At 65.9% G+C, this 14,208-nt stretch overlaps 1 protein-coding gene across 1 annotated transcript; it reads left to right on the top strand.

The window, feature by feature from the left end:
* The first annotated feature begins 3,347 nt into the window (after positions 1-3,347).
* CTSD (cathepsin D) lies at positions 3,348-12,607 on the top strand. Its single transcript, XM_061161271.1, has 9 exons — positions 3,348-3,507; positions 5,539-5,698; positions 7,347-7,470; positions 7,882-8,000; positions 9,178-9,404; positions 10,973-11,095; positions 11,434-11,578; positions 11,662-11,760; positions 11,848-12,607. Exons 1-9 carry the CDS (start codon positions 3,434-3,436, stop codon positions 12,013-12,015), a joined length of 1,239 nt encoding a protein of 412 aa, XP_061017254.1. The 5' UTR covers positions 3,348-3,433; the 3' UTR covers positions 12,016-12,607.
* The last annotated feature ends 1,601 nt before the right edge of the window (positions 12,608-14,208 follow it).

Raw genomic sequence — 14,208 nt, 5'->3', positions numbered from 1 at the left:
CTGGAGGACAAGTGCCACAAGGCAGGAAGCCTGTTTCCTTCCCTTCACTTCCACAGCACCCAGAGCTTGCCTGGCACAAGGGGGGTGCTCCCTGATCACGTGTAGGGGCGAAGCAGACACACAGGGTCCCAGAGGGACTGGCCCATGAGATGCCAAGTGGAGGTTAAGGGGAGGGGCTGCCCATGCCACTCTTCTCGACCCTCACCTCAGGTAGACCCCCACCACACATACACACATGCGGAGACATGCATGCAGATACACGTGCGCACATACATGTACACACGCACACATACATGTACACACATACATGTACACACACACATGTACACACACACACGCACACATGCCCGGGCCAGGGCTCTCCCTCCTGGAGCACCAAGGGCTGGGCTGGGAGCAGTACGGAGAGCGTCTCTGCTCTGTAATAAATGGACAAGCAACCTCTGCAGTGGGTAGGGGCCTCTCCACCCTTTGGGCCACAGGAGGGTCCCTTCTCAGAGGCCCCCTGCCACCCTCAGGGGAAAGTCAAGGGTGTTAGCTTGCCTCCCACGAGCTCCAGCTCAGGACAGTCAGAGCTGGATGCCAGATCAAGCCCGTGGCCCCTCCAACAGTTCACACTGCCTCGTGCCCAGAACCCCCAGGGGCCTTGTAAATGTCTCTGAAGAAGAAGAAGATGATGCCCTAAATGTGTGTTTTCTTAGAGGCCAGCTTCTGGGCCCCGCCGTTGCAGATGTCATGTCCCCACTGAGCATCGGGACCAGGCATAGTGACCAGGGAACACCAGCTGGGACTACCTTCCACCAAGTGCCAGAGTCCAGCCCAACTAGGGCCTCGATGACCACTCCAACACCAGGGCCGGGTAACGACTGGCGCAAGGGCCCCACTTCTGGGCCTGTGTGGGGAACAGCCTTGGCCCCGAGGCCAAGGTCAGGTTCAAGGGCAGGATGTGAACCTGCTTGACCCCTGGCTTTACTCCTTCAGAACCAGGGGAACCCAGTAAACACTTGCGGAATGGCCAGGAGAGGACACAGGGCAAAGCAAGGGTCACTCATCTGTGGACATCAGGCTGACCAGCATGGGGGGTGGTGGTGGTTAAGGTCAGGGTCCTGGTTTATTTGGTAGTTACAGAAAAGATGGGAATTCCAATCTTGCCTCTGTGAGCCACAGAACCTCGGTTGACCCCCCCCTTTAGGTGGGGAACTGGGAGGACCACTCAAGAAAAAGTGTCCCTGAGTGAGTCCCCCTGTGAAGACTCCCCCTGTTCACATCTTGCTCAAATGTCGCCTCCTCAGAGAGGCCTGGCCCCTGTGAACTACAAACTGGCACTTGCCGTCTGCCTCAGCGAGGATGAAGTCATGTGCTGCTGTGGCTGCTGACCTCCAACAACCCCCGAAGGGTGTCCAAGGTGAAGAAGGGACAAGGCACTCGGTGCTCAGGGGGAAAACTGGCAGGACGGGTCTCCAGAGAGTTAGAGGTCTTCAGGAACTGACTTTATGAGCCCAATTCTTGCATCTCCTCACATCTAGAAAAGCATCAAAGTCCTTCATGGTGACAACTGTTCTTCATGACTAGCGAAGCTTCACAAGACTAGTAGAATCCTTCTGGGAAAATATATGCTTGATAGCATGCTAATCCCCCCTCACCAAAATCACGTACACTGGCCATCCCCCCTCTTCTCTGGAGCAGCTTCTCAGAGCTATCTGAGGTGCTGTCTCCTGGGCTGCAATCCTCATTTTGCCCCCAAATAAAACTTAAGTCGCCACTCACATGTTGTGCATTTTTAAAGTCGACAGTTCTTGGCGACCAACCAAGTTACCCAGAGGAGGCTGGGGTACACGACCCTGGACTGGAGCCTTGGTACATGACCAGAGGCCTCTTATACCTATTTGCCTCCTTGGAGAGTCCAGACAAATCTGGGTAGGTGAACAGCGAAGTCTGGCATGCTGCAGTCATTGGGGTCCCAAAGAGTTGGAACAACAACTCCTGGTTCTCGGATCTCCCATATTGGTTGATAATCCTGAGTTTTATTTGGTGGTGGAACAGGTACCTGCCCACTTCCAACTGAAAGATACTGGGCAGGGCGGCGGGGGGGGGGTGGAGGGAGCGGTGCAGATGCTGGTTGACCCATACTAGGGCAGGCAGACTCACCTAAAGTCTAGATACTGGGTGGGGCTCTGTTGAAAGATACCAGGGTTTGCTCAGTTGTAGGAGACTGAGTGGTCTTGGCTGAAGTGGTTAGGTCAGAGGCTGATCTGATACTTTTCCTCAATAGAAAAGCTACCTTAGTAGAATTTGTCAGGATAAAAGTAAAGATATTTATTACATGAGAGCTTTGCTCCGAAGAAAAGAGACAACTTTCACGTTGTGCATTTTTTTAAGTCAACACCCCCACATCAGTCACTTCCCGGCATAGTTTTCTGCTGAATTTCCTTCTTCCCGTGACCTTCTCTGAAATGACCTGTCCGAATTCCTTTCCTTGATAACACCCACCCCCTCCTTTGGCTGGAACCAGGGTGGAGGTTGGAGCTGATCCTCCCCTTGGGCAGTAGGACCTCAGCTCCCAGGCTGAGGGGTCACTGGGGCCTCAGACAGGGCCGTGAACTAGCCAGACCAAGGGACGCACTGTCCTACCCCAGAGGCTGGTAAAAGCTGATCCCAAGTGGCTGAACTGTGACCTGCTGTCCCCTCCGCCCTACACACACACACGTGCACACACACACACACACACACACACACACACACACACTCCCCATGGCAGCCTTTGAGATTTGCCATAAGGTTGGGATGGTGCCAGTTCACAGTGGGAGGAGAGCCCAGGGTTACCAGGGCCGGGCCAGGCCAGGTGCTGCTCTGAGGTGCGGTGCTGGGGCTGGGAGGGCTGTGGGCCACTTGGAGAATGAGGGAGGCTGGAGCCTCCAGAGAGACCACCTGGGAGATTCCCAGGGCGAAGGAAGAGCTGGGGACAAGCGCGCCCAGGGAGGGAGCAGGTGGAGCGGGGAGCCTGGGGAGCCTTGGGGAGCCGCGCGCCCGGGGTGGGGAAGGACCCGCGGCTCCGGGAGCCTCGCCCGGCTGAGGGGTCCAGCAGGGCTAGGCCCGGTCCCCTTCTGCCCCAACAGGGCCGTGGCAATTCTCCGGATCGGCACGTGGCCCGAGGGGGGACAGGCGGCCGGCGCGCCCGAGCAGACGCGGCAGCTCCTAGGCGCGGGTGGCCCCGCCCCTCGCTTCCCAGAACCGCCCCGCACCGCCCCGGCACCGCCCCCATCGCTCAGGCCACGCCCCGCGCCGGCCCGGCCCCGCCCCCCGCCGCCGGCCGCAGCCCACGTGACCAGCCCCGGTGCAAACAAGCCGGTCAGCTGACGCGGCCCAACTGCGCCGTCATCCCGGCTATAAGCGCGCGACCTCCCGGGCTCTCCGCTTCGACCGGGCCGCCGCCGCCATGCAGACGCCCAGCCTGCTGCCGCTGCTGCTCGCCTTCGGCCTGCTGGCCGCACCCGCCGCCGCGGTCATCAGGTGAGCCGCGCAGCTCGCGCTCCCCGCCGACGCCCCGCCGGGGTGCAGCTGGGCCGCCCCCGGGGCCTCCTGCGGTGCCCACCCGCGGGCGGGGCGGGGGAGCTCTGCAGGTGCGGGGCTCGCCCGGAGGTCTGCGCGTCTTCTCCTCCCTGCCATCATGGGGTGGGCCGGGGGGCGGGGGGGCCGGGGGTACCAGGAGGGCTGTGACTGGGAGTCGGCTCAGCGTCCCCAGGACAGGTAGGCTGGGAGCGTGTGCTCAGGGGCCCGCACTCGGCTGGAAGACAGGAGACCCAGGGGCAGGCCCCGGAGGCCCCTGGGCTTGGGTAAGTCATCTTTGTGCCTAGGGTCTCCCTGGACAGCTGTGAGCTGGGCGTGGCCTCATCCCGGTCTTTTCGGCCTGAGATCTTCCCACAGGCCCTGGGCCGGTTGGAGGACTCTCTGGACACCCTGAGGCCAACAGGGTCGAGAGGGAGTCAGCCTCAGGATGGGTCTGGGGGAGTGGCCCAGCTGGCACCAGGCCCTGGGCGGCTTCCCCCACTCCTGGGCTGGGGCTCTGTCCCACCAATACCTGCTGCCTCAGTAAGGACCACGCCCTCCCCAGGCCTGGGGGCCCCCCCTGGGTCCAACGAGCGGAGGACTATCAGGCTGGTCCAGGGCTATGCCATGCAGTGTCAGCAAGACGGTGGGTCCCCCCACCCTTCGGGCATCGCCAGGCAGGCTGCTTGCCCAGCAGGAGAGGCGTGCGGCAGGCCCAACCGCTTCTGCCCTGCCCCCACGCTTGCCCAGGCCTGGAGCCTAGTGCTGGGCCTGGGCAGGCATTGTTCCAGCTCTGCTGTGGGCCTTTTGCCTGTGGGCAGGTGGGTGGGGTTTTGGGGCTGCAGGAGCTGACAGCCCCCCCCCCCCCCCCGCAGACCTGAGCCTTGCCAAAGAGCTGGCTTGTGTGGGCCCCTGCGTGGGCTGTGGCCTAGGGGCAAGTAGCCCTAGCTGGAGCAGTTGTGGGGAGCAGCTGCAGGCCTGAACCTGCCCTGGCCTCACCCCCAGGCCTTCCACTGGGGGCGCCAGCCTGGAGCTTCTCCGGTTGGGGCAGCTGAACCCAAGCCCCCACATCTTCGCGTCCTGTGGAACTGCTGGCATCTGTCTCCTTAGTGACTGGAGGGTGTGTCCCCCTCCCCCACCCCCAGACAAGAAGCCCAGGCTCTCCCAGCCTGTCCCTTCTTAGGCAAGAGCCAGTCCCACATCTTCCTGGAGCATGCCCTTGGCCTGCTGGGAGGAGCCACTGCGACCTTGAACTCGCAGATCCCCAGGCTGGGAAGACATTTCATGCAGTCGTTCTTGCTCAGGTGGTCTCCTGTCCCACCTCCTGGGGCCAGTTCAGACCCCTGTGGGGCTGGGGGTGGAGAAGGACCGCTCCCACTGCCCCTGCTGCTGGGCAGACCACCCAGGCTGGCGTGTGTGCTGGGAGGCGGGGCTCCTGGGAAGGGTCCTCCACGCAGGGGCACCGGGCCTCGCATGGTGGGTGGCCAGCCTGGCAGCCCCCACCTCCAGGCCCCAGGTGTCAACCTTGACCTCCAGTGGCCTGCTTAATGGGGAGAGAGTGACGGGGTTCAGTGCAGCCTGGGATGAGGACTGGAAAGAAAGAGGGGGTCCTGTGAGGAGGCTGGGGGTGGTCAGGGAGAGCTGGCTGCTCAGAGTGGGTGGCCTGGAAGTCCCCCCTGGCGGCCAGAAGGTGGCCACCCCGCAAGTCAGATGGGTGAGCTGGGACCATCTCTGTGGGGTCTGGGTGGGGAGAGCCAGGCAGATGGGGCCCCACGGGGGAACTTGGGGAGACGGGATAGCTGACCACTGACCCTGGACCCATTCAGAGTAGGGACGGGAGACCACAGCGGTGCGTGTTGGAGCCCCCAGTGGCGGGGGGCGGGGGGTGGGAGAGGAGCAGGCATGCTGGGCCTCCAGCTTGGTCGTGGGTGCGGGAGCCTCCCGGTGGGCTGTGCAGCCAGCCAGCCCTGACAAGCCCGACCCCCGTCTTGACAGGATCCCACTGCACAAGTTCACGTCCATCCGCCGGACCATGTCGGAGGCGATGGGCCCCGTGGAACACCTGATTGCCAAGGGCCCCATCTCGAAATACGCCACCAGGGAGCCAGCTGCGAGGCAGGAGCCAGTTCCCGAGCTGCTCAGGAATTACATGGATGTGAGTATGGGGGACGGGGAGGCGGCCCGGGGCCAGGGGCAGCGGGTTGACTGCCCACAGCGCTGCGGGCAGGAGCTGGTTCCCTGAGCCAGTGTGGGTTTCGGTGAAATCCTCTGTTCTCAGCCTCCAGTGGTTTGCAAGCTTTATCTGTGTGGGGGGCGGGGCTTCCGCCCAGCCACCCTTGTGATGGGTGTGTCCACGACGCCCTCCTGACTGAGGGCTGTGACCTCCCTGGCCCCAGCTCCGGGCTCCGCTGCCCGTCCTGGCCCGGGGAGGGGGGGGGGCCAGGAGGGTTGGCTGGAGCGGCCTGAGCGCCTCTCTGACGTCCGCTTCCCTGCCTGCCACCAAGCACTGGCTCAGAGCCGGGCTGGCGTCTTCATCCTGGTGACCGGCCCCGCGGGACTGCCCCAGGCCCTGCAGCACGTGAGGGAGCCGGCCCGGTGCGGAGGAGCCCAGAGTCAGGCCGAGGCCTGCCCGTGAGGCTGTGGGTGGGGCCGGGGGTCCCTCAGCTTGGCTCACCTGGGCTCACCTGCCTGGGAGGCGCCCACTGCCCTGCAACCTCAGTGCTCGTCTTGCCTGTCTCGTTGGCAGGCCTGGGGCAGCCACGGCCCAGTCCCTGCCCCCTACCTTCCTCTTCGGTCAGTGACCGGCCCATGTGCCCACTGCTCATGGAGGGGAAAGCCGGCTCAGAGGTGGAACATTCTGGAACACACAGCATGCTGGGGCAGGTCGTCTGGGGCTGCCCAGGTGACATCCTCTCCACGCCCCCCACTCCCTGCATCTTGGGAAGCCAGCACCTCGCTGCCATCCGGCCTTTGGCCCACTCAGGTTTAGGGCAGGTAGCCGCGCCCTCTGTCCTGCCCGGCTGGAGCCCGGGCTGGGCCAGGAAGCTGTGGCCTCTTGCAGGCATGTGATCAGGCCGGGGGGGTCTGCCTGGGGCCTGACTGACCAGTTCCTGATTCCTGCTCCCCAGCATACACACACACAGATACGCATGTGCGCGCGCACCACGCGTATGGAGATTTGCTGAGTCATTCTCCAACCCCCCAACCCCCTCCCCGCCCCCCCCCCCACCCCCGACCTGGACACTTCTGCTGGGTCATGAGTCAGTGGCCAGAGAGAGATGCCCGGAGGGGCTGGAGCCAGAGCCCAGCAGACCCCAAAGTCACAGATGCCCGCGCCCCTGACCTCCGAGGGGCCGAGGACCGGGTTCCTCTGGAGACATGTGCCCCTTCATGCTCGCCAGAGCCCTCACCCCACATCCGGGCCTCCCCCCAAGCTGCCTCTGCTGCCCCGTGTGCAGAGGGGGAGACTGAGGCCCAGGGCAGTGAAGGCAGCGTGGCCAGCACTGAGGGACTCGGCCTCCCCGTGCGCCTCTTCCCCTGGGCCCCCCGGATCCCTCTGCCCGGGGGCCCTCCAGGCTCGGCCCTGTGGGATCTGAGGGCCCAAAGTCAGGTCCTCACTCAACCTTCATACTGGGGAGGAGACCTTCCCTCCCAGAGCCCTGGACCCAACCAAGGACTCTGGCGGGGATGGTGGGGTGGGCGGCTGAGGCAGCAGGACTGACCCTGGGCCCCTCCCCTGGCCTGGGCCTTCTCTCTCCCCGTGGGGAGTCCCGCGCCCTGACCTGACAGACCCCACCCCTCAGGCCCAGTACTACGGGGAGATCGGCATCGGGACGCCTCCGCAGTGCTTCACGGTGGTCTTCGACACCGGCTCTGCCAACCTGTGGGTCCCGTCCATCCACTGCAAGCTGCTGGACATCGCCTGCTGTGAGTCCGTCTGTCCCAGGGCCTGCCGTGGACCCCAGAGGGAGGGACCCCAGGCAGAGGAGTGCTGCCCCCACCCCTCTGCCCGCTCTCCCCTCAGGCGCTGGAGGCCAGCCATTCTGCCTCAGCCCACCTTCTCCCGTCCTGGGGCAGAGACCTCCTGGGCCACCTGCCACTCCCACCTCAGCCACACCCAACAGGCGGCCCTTCCCAAGTCCCTACCCTCCTCCCTACCCTCCTCCCTTCCTCGATTCAGGGCTGGGACCGTGGGGGTCGAGGGCTGGACCACCCGCCCCGGGGGGTGCTCGACAGGCTGCAGCAGGCAGCGGGGCCCAGCAGAGCTGGTCCAGGGCTGGGAGGGTTGAGGCTGCAGTTGGGGCTGGGCAGGCGGGCTGACAGCCCCGCTCGGCACAGGGACCCACCACAAATACAACAGCGGCAAGTCTAGCACGTACGTGAAGAACGGCACAACCTTCAGCATCCACTACGGCTCAGGCAGCCTCTCAGGGTACCTGAGCCAGGACACTGTATCGGTGAGTGTCTCGGGGCCACACCCCAGGCCGGGGGATTCACCCCTGACCCCAGGGCTGGGCAGGGGGCCACTGAACAACAGAGCCAGGGTCTCAGCTGAGCAGAGGCCCAGGGGTGGAACAGCTGGGTGAGCTTGGCTGGGGTACATGACGGGGGAACGTGGTCCCGTGTGCACACTGGGCGGTGCCAGGAGGGCTGGAAGGAGAGGCCAGGAGCAAGAGTGCCAGGCCCAGGACCAGCGACTGATGAGTGGCGAGGTTCTTGGCCACCCAGCCTGGCAGAGGAGCTGGTGGACGTCAGGAGGCCACTGGGTGCCAGGGTCAGGTGTGGCCCCAGTCCCCGCAGCCAGAGCTGCTGGCCAGGGGCACCTTCCAGGACGCTGAGTGGCATCTGGGGAGGGCTGCAGGGTGCCTGCAGGATGTGCCCGCCTCCCTGGGGGGTGGGGCGGGGCCCTCTTGGGCTCTGCTTGGGCGGAGCCCTGGTGCCTGGCCACAGGAGGGGTCTGGGTCGGGAGCTGCGGGGAGCAGGAGCAGAGCAGAAGGTGGTCCCCTCCCAGCCCGCAGCCCCAGGAAGGCCGCGGGGCCTGCCCCGAGCCTTGGTGGCAGGGAGGACCCTTCCTCCAGCCGGCCTGGTGGGCCAGGGGCCCCGTGGCTCCCTGCGGGCCACCCTCCCCCTCCGCGTCTGCCTGGTGGGAGTTGGGGGCCTCTGCCAGGCTCCCTCTGAGCCTGAGACAGGATGTCGCACACCTCTCCTCCGCCCCCCAGCATCAACCCCAAACAGCCCTCCTTCCCACATCCTGCCCGTGTGTGTCTGCAGCCTCTGCCCCGGCCTGGGGGAGGGGGTGGCGTGGCCTTGAGTCCAAGGTTAGATCCGGGGTCCCCGAGGGTGGGGTAGGCGGGTGGGAGGACCTGAGCTCAGGAGGAGCCCGCCGCCTCCTGCTCCCCGGCTCTGCACCCGTCCTTGAAACCGGCCTGGTGGAGCATGGGCCCCGCACCCCCGCTGTCCCCACCCAGGTCTGCTGCAGCGTCAGCAGCCCTTTCTCCTGGGCCGAGTCCCGTGCGCCAGACGACGGGCAGTGGCCGAGCTGGCTTTCATGGCCATGGCTGCCCGCAGGGACGGGGGTGAGGGGCTGCCAGGGGCCCAGCGTCAGGCTTGGTGTCCACACTGCGTGGCCCGCAGGTCCCCTGTAACCCGTCCTCGTCCAGCCCGGGCAGTGTCACGGTGCAGAGGCAGACCTTCGGGGAGGCCATCAAGCAGCCGGGCGTGGTCTTCATCGCGGCCAAGTTCGACGGCATCCTGGGCATGGCCTACCCCCGCATCTCCGTCAACAACGTGCTGCCTGTCTTCGACAATCTGATGCAGCAGAAGCTGGTGGAGAAGAACATCTTCTCCTTCTTCCTGAACAGGTGTGGGGGCGGGCTCCGTCGTCCCAGCCCTCCCCGTGGCCCCCTGCCAGGCGCTGAGCCACAGCCCTCACTGCCCAGGGGTTGGCGCCCTCCCACAGGCGGACAGACAGTCCATACCGAAGGCTGGGTCTCCCCGGGCCCCCGAGCCGGGGTCCCCCAGCCGGGCGGCCCTGGATCCGGGATCTTGGTCGTTGGGCCTGCCTCCTACGACAGCCAGAGCTGGGCCAGGCACCCTTGCGGTCAGTCTGCCTGACGTTCCTGGGCCCGGTGACGGGCAGACTGGTCCCTGCCCCAGGTCACTTTCGGCTCAGAGGGGATCAGGCGTCAAGCCCTGATCTGTGCCAGGAGCTCTGGAGGCAAGGGGGCCAGGGCTTTCCCATGGGGGGGACCCCCAGGAGAGCCAGGGTGATGCTCCCATGTTGTAGAAGCAACACCTGGTACCTATCATGCTGGGGAGGGGGTCCTTGGAAAGGGGTCTCAGTCCTCCAGCCCCTGGCCTCTTCCCGGGATGGTGCTACAGGTCTTGAGAGGAAGCCCCCTATGCGGGCAGTGGTGAGGTGTGGCAAGGGGGGGTGTGAGTGGGGGGGCCGGGCAGCCTGCTGCTCCTGGTCACTGGCCACCACGCCCCGCGTGCCCCCTCTGGGTCTGACCCTGGGCACTTCTGGTGGAATTCCAGCCCAGAGCCTTTGGCCTGGCCTCTGTATGGATGCTGGCCTCTGCCCCTTGCTCAGTCAGTGGCAAAAACTGTGCAGCTGCTGGGGGCTGAGCTGCCTGCTAGGCGCTGGGAGCACGTGAGCCCTCGGGTCCAGGGGAGGCAGGCGGGCTGCAGAGGACCCAGGAGCTCGGCCTGGCCTGAGGTCGGGACAGATGGCCCATCTCTCTGACTCCCTGGGTGCAGGCTCGGGCAGGAAGTGGGGGCAGGGCGGCTGGCTTGCAAGGGCAGGGCTGAGGCTGAGGAGGGCACCACGTGGGTGGTGGAGGTGATGGGAGGTGGCGGCCACAGCAACGGGCAGAGAACAAGTTTGGCACGTGCCGGAGATAGCCGGGCAGATGATGCTGAAACCACGAGTGTGACTAAGAGGTGGGGAGGGTCGGAAGCTGAGATCTGAAGCGGGAGCCAGTCTTGTGGTGGTCGGGACGGAGGTCGTCCCCCCGGAGCGGCAGGTGCAGAGGGCCTGGGGTGGGCGCAGTGGCTCCAGCCCTCCTCCTGGGAGCCCCTGGCTTTCCTTCCAGGCTGTGAGGTCCCTGCCCCGGGGCTCCCAGCACTCGCGTCCTCCTCTGCCTGCTGGCCCAACCCTGGCCATCCTAAGGGGGCAGACCGGGACCACTTGCGGCCCAGGCAGGATCTCCTGTCAGGAAGGGGCTTGGCCTGTGGTTCCCGGGGTGTGAGATTGGAGCTCTCCCCCCTGCCAGATCCTCCCACCCCTGCACGCCCAGGAAGGGTCCTGGGTCACCTTCTGAGGGCCCCGCACCAACCCTGACCCCTGTGCCCATCTAGCCCGGCCACCCGCAGGCTGGATGCCTGGTGCAGAGGTGGGCAGGACATCTGACTGCCTCCTCCCCTACAGGGACCCGAAAGCCCAGCCCGGGGGCGAGCTGATGCTGGGCGGGATCGACTCCAAGTACTACAGAGGCAGCCTGACGTACCACAACGTCACCCGCAAGGCCTACTGGCAGATCCACATGGACCAGTGAGCGCGGGGAGGGGTCCTGCCTTCGGCTCCGCAGGGTGGGACGTGGCTCGTGGGGGCACTGCCCATGGCCTCGTGTGCAGCAGGGGCCTGTGGGGGGCCGGGGGGCCAGCCCAAGGGGACCTGGGCCCCGTGTGATGCCAGCCCTAGGTGCTTCCTGCCAGCTCCAGGTGTCCAGCCAGTGGCCCCCGCTGCACGTAGCTCCCTTGGGTGACCTGTTCTTGGCTCCTCCGGCCCCCTCCCCATCCCCAACTCTGCTCACGCCCCAGTCCTGCAGGGGCGGGCAGGGGCTCCAGGGGGCCCTGGGAGCGGACTCAGGCCCGCGCCCCTCCCCGCAGGCTGGATGTGGGCAGCAGTCTGACCGTGTGCAAGGGCGGCTGTGAGGCTATTGTGGACACGGGCACGTCCCTGATCGTGGGCCCTGTGGAGGAGGTGCGGGAGCTGCAGAAGGCCATCGGGGCCGTGCCGCTGATGCAGGGCGAGGTGAGCGCCGGCAGGGCTGGGGGACGGGCACCCCCACCACCGGGCCCCCCCACTCACCGGCTTCCCTCTAACCCCCCCTGCAGTACATGATCCCCTGCGAGAAGGTGTCCAGCCTGCCTCAGGTCACCGTGAAACTGGGGGGTAAGGACTACACGCTGTCCCCGGAGGACTACACGCTCAAGGTGAGCGGGGACCGCGGGGCATGGGGCGCGGGCGCGTCGGCGTGTGGCCCGGTGGTGACTGGTGCTGAGCGGTGTCGGCCATCGCAGGTGTCACAGGCCGGGACGACCGTGTGCCTGAGCGGCTTCATGGGCATGGACATCCCCCCGCCCGGCGGGCCGCTCTGGATCCTGGGAGACGTCTTCATCGGGCGATACTACACCGTGTTCGACCGGGACCAGAACCGCGTGGGCCTGGCTGAGGCCGCCCGGCTGTAGCTGGTCCCCGCCTGCTGGTAGAGTCCGGAGGAGGAGGGCCACCACACTCACACTCACGTGCACACTGCACTCACGCACCACAGCCCGGTTCTCCCGAGGCCCATCGGGCTGCAGTTCCGCTCTGTGGCTTCCCCTCCCTGGTGTCTGAAACGTTGCTTGCTCTGTCTGTCTGTCTGTCTGTCTGTCTGTCTGTCTGTCTGTCGGGGAGGCGGCCCCGGTGCAGAGTCCCCTCTCTGACTTGGAAGACACAGCCTGTTAGGTGGCTGTGTGTCCCGGGACCCCCTCCCCGCATGGTTCCCTCCGGCCGGCTGCCCTCCCGGTCGCTCCGCCCGCCTGTTCGTCCTGGACACCGTGAGGGAGGGGCCTGCTGAGGCCTGAGGACGAGCCGGCAAGGGTAGCAGGGGCCAGAAGCCAGTCTTGCGGGGCCGTGCCGGGGCTCGCCTCGTCGCGGAGGGCGTCCAGGGCATTCTCTGGCCCCAGGTGGGGTGGCATCGGAGGGGAGGGCACTGGGGCCGGCCTTCTCTGTGGCTGCCCCTTTCTTGAGTGGCTGGGAGCCAAAGTTGGCACAAAAATAAAATTGTTCAGGCCTCTGCCCGTGTGTCGGCGTCTTTTGTGCCCGGTGGGGAGGGCACGCTCCCTGTGGAGGCGGGCGAGGAGCTGGCGCGAGCAAGCGGCCCTGCGCTCGCCTCAAAGGGAGGGTGGGCTCAGCCTGGGGCGCCCAGAGCCCAGGCCAGGACCGGACCCAGACACTTTCGCCTCCTTCCCAGCCTCGTGGCTGAGATTCTGCTTCTGGGGGTGCTAGCTCGTGGGGGGCCCAGCGCAGTGACCAGTGAGGTGGGCCTAGCTTGGGGCCTCTGTTGGGAGCGCCTGCACCAAGGCACGGTTTTCAGGCCCAGGCGAGTGCCCGCCACACTTCCTTAGCAAGTGTTCCACCAGCAGCGGGGCCCCCAGTGTTCCCCGAGCCCCCTGCACCCCTGATGGGCCTTAGGAGGAGCCTGATGGGGCGGGTGGCGCCTGGGCAGCCTGCCTCCCTCCTGGGCCTCCTCGCCAGCCCGGGGAAGCAGTGTCTCCGTGAGTAAGCCCTGCCAGGGCTGGAGCAGGCCAGCCTGGGACCCTGGGCTGGCAGGGCCCAGGGATCCAACACCGGTGTCCCCTCAGGCTGGTCTGGCCTGTTCGCTAGACGGGGTGGGGGTCGGTCAGAGCAGTTGCAGAGCCAGGAGGTTTTGAGGGATGAATAGGAGTTTCTGAATGCTTGGTGGTGGGGCAGATGCCTCTGGGATGGGTAACTGGACCCTGCTTGGAGCCCATTCTCCCACAGGGGTCGGGGTCTGATGTGACGTTTGTTCTCAGCCGGCGGAGCTGTAGCTGTCACCGGCCTGGCCCCAGGGAGCCTGGAGACCATACCCCAGAGCCGGGCCCTAGCAGGACCCGGCCTCTTCCAGAATTGCAGGAGGGATCATGAACACATGCCCAGTGTTCTCTGCACCTGAAATTCGAGCCAGGAGCCGGCAGAGCTCTGCAGGGCTGCAGGGCTCCTGGGAGACGGTCATCAGCGCCAGTGACCTGGGAGCCTGCAGGGCGGAGCTGCCAGGGAGGAGGCCGCCCGGCCCTCACGGCCCCTGCCCCTTGACCGTGCGGGGCCTCTCTGTCCTCAAAGCCTCCCACCCCCCCAGGCTGGCAGGGGCCCCCTCCTCCACCTGCCTCGCTCACTGACACTCTCGGCTGAAGGCTGTCGGGTCTGCGGGGTGGGGGCTATGTGTCCTCGCCTCTGGGACACAGGGACGAGACCCCCGAATGCCACATGGGTTGTTAGTGCAGGCTGAGCCCCCAGCTCCCAACCCAGGCCGGCAGGGCGCCGGTGTCCTGCCCGGAGTCGGCTCCACCCAACTGGCCGGGCTTCTCTGGCCCCTGGAGTCTGACTCTGGGCTCGGACCCAGCTTCTGTGACCCAACCCTGAGCCTCGAGTCTCTGTCCCGGGAAGGTAGGTGACAGCTGGGTACTCCTGGCTGCAGGCCTGACGGACGCCAGGAGGAGCCCAGCACAGGGCCTGGTGTTCCGCTCCAAACGCCGGCCCTCACTCTGGCTGGCTCGGCCCTGCCCTGCGCCAGCCCAGCGGGCTCCGGTGGACACGTCCTGGCTGGAGGACACCCAGTCTCGGGCTGAGCTCTCAGGAGCTGACCTGAGTCCAGCGCC

This window comes from Dama dama, chromosome 2 (genome assembly GCF_033118175.1).
Source record: "Dama dama isolate Ldn47 chromosome 2, ASM3311817v1, whole genome shotgun sequence".
Lineage (NCBI taxonomy): Eukaryota > Metazoa > Chordata > Mammalia > Artiodactyla > Cervidae > Dama > Dama dama.
Note: the sequence above shows the minus strand (reverse complement) of the source record. Positions and strands in the feature narration are given on the sequence as shown.

Excerpts from the sequence above, each read along its gene's own strand:
- CTSD (XM_061161271.1), top strand. The coding sequence starts at position 3,434 with ATGCAGACGCCCAGCCTGCTGCCGCTGCTGCTCGCCTTCGGCCTGCTG. Across the intron at positions 5,699-7,346 it reads TGCTCAGGAATTACATGGAT|GCCCAGTACTACGGGGAGAT; the intron begins GTGAGTATGGGG and ends CCCACCCCTCAG. Across the intron at positions 8,001-9,177 it reads TGAGCCAGGACACTGTATCG|GTCCCCTGTAACCCGTCCTC; the intron begins GTGAGTGTCTCG and ends CGTGGCCCGCAG.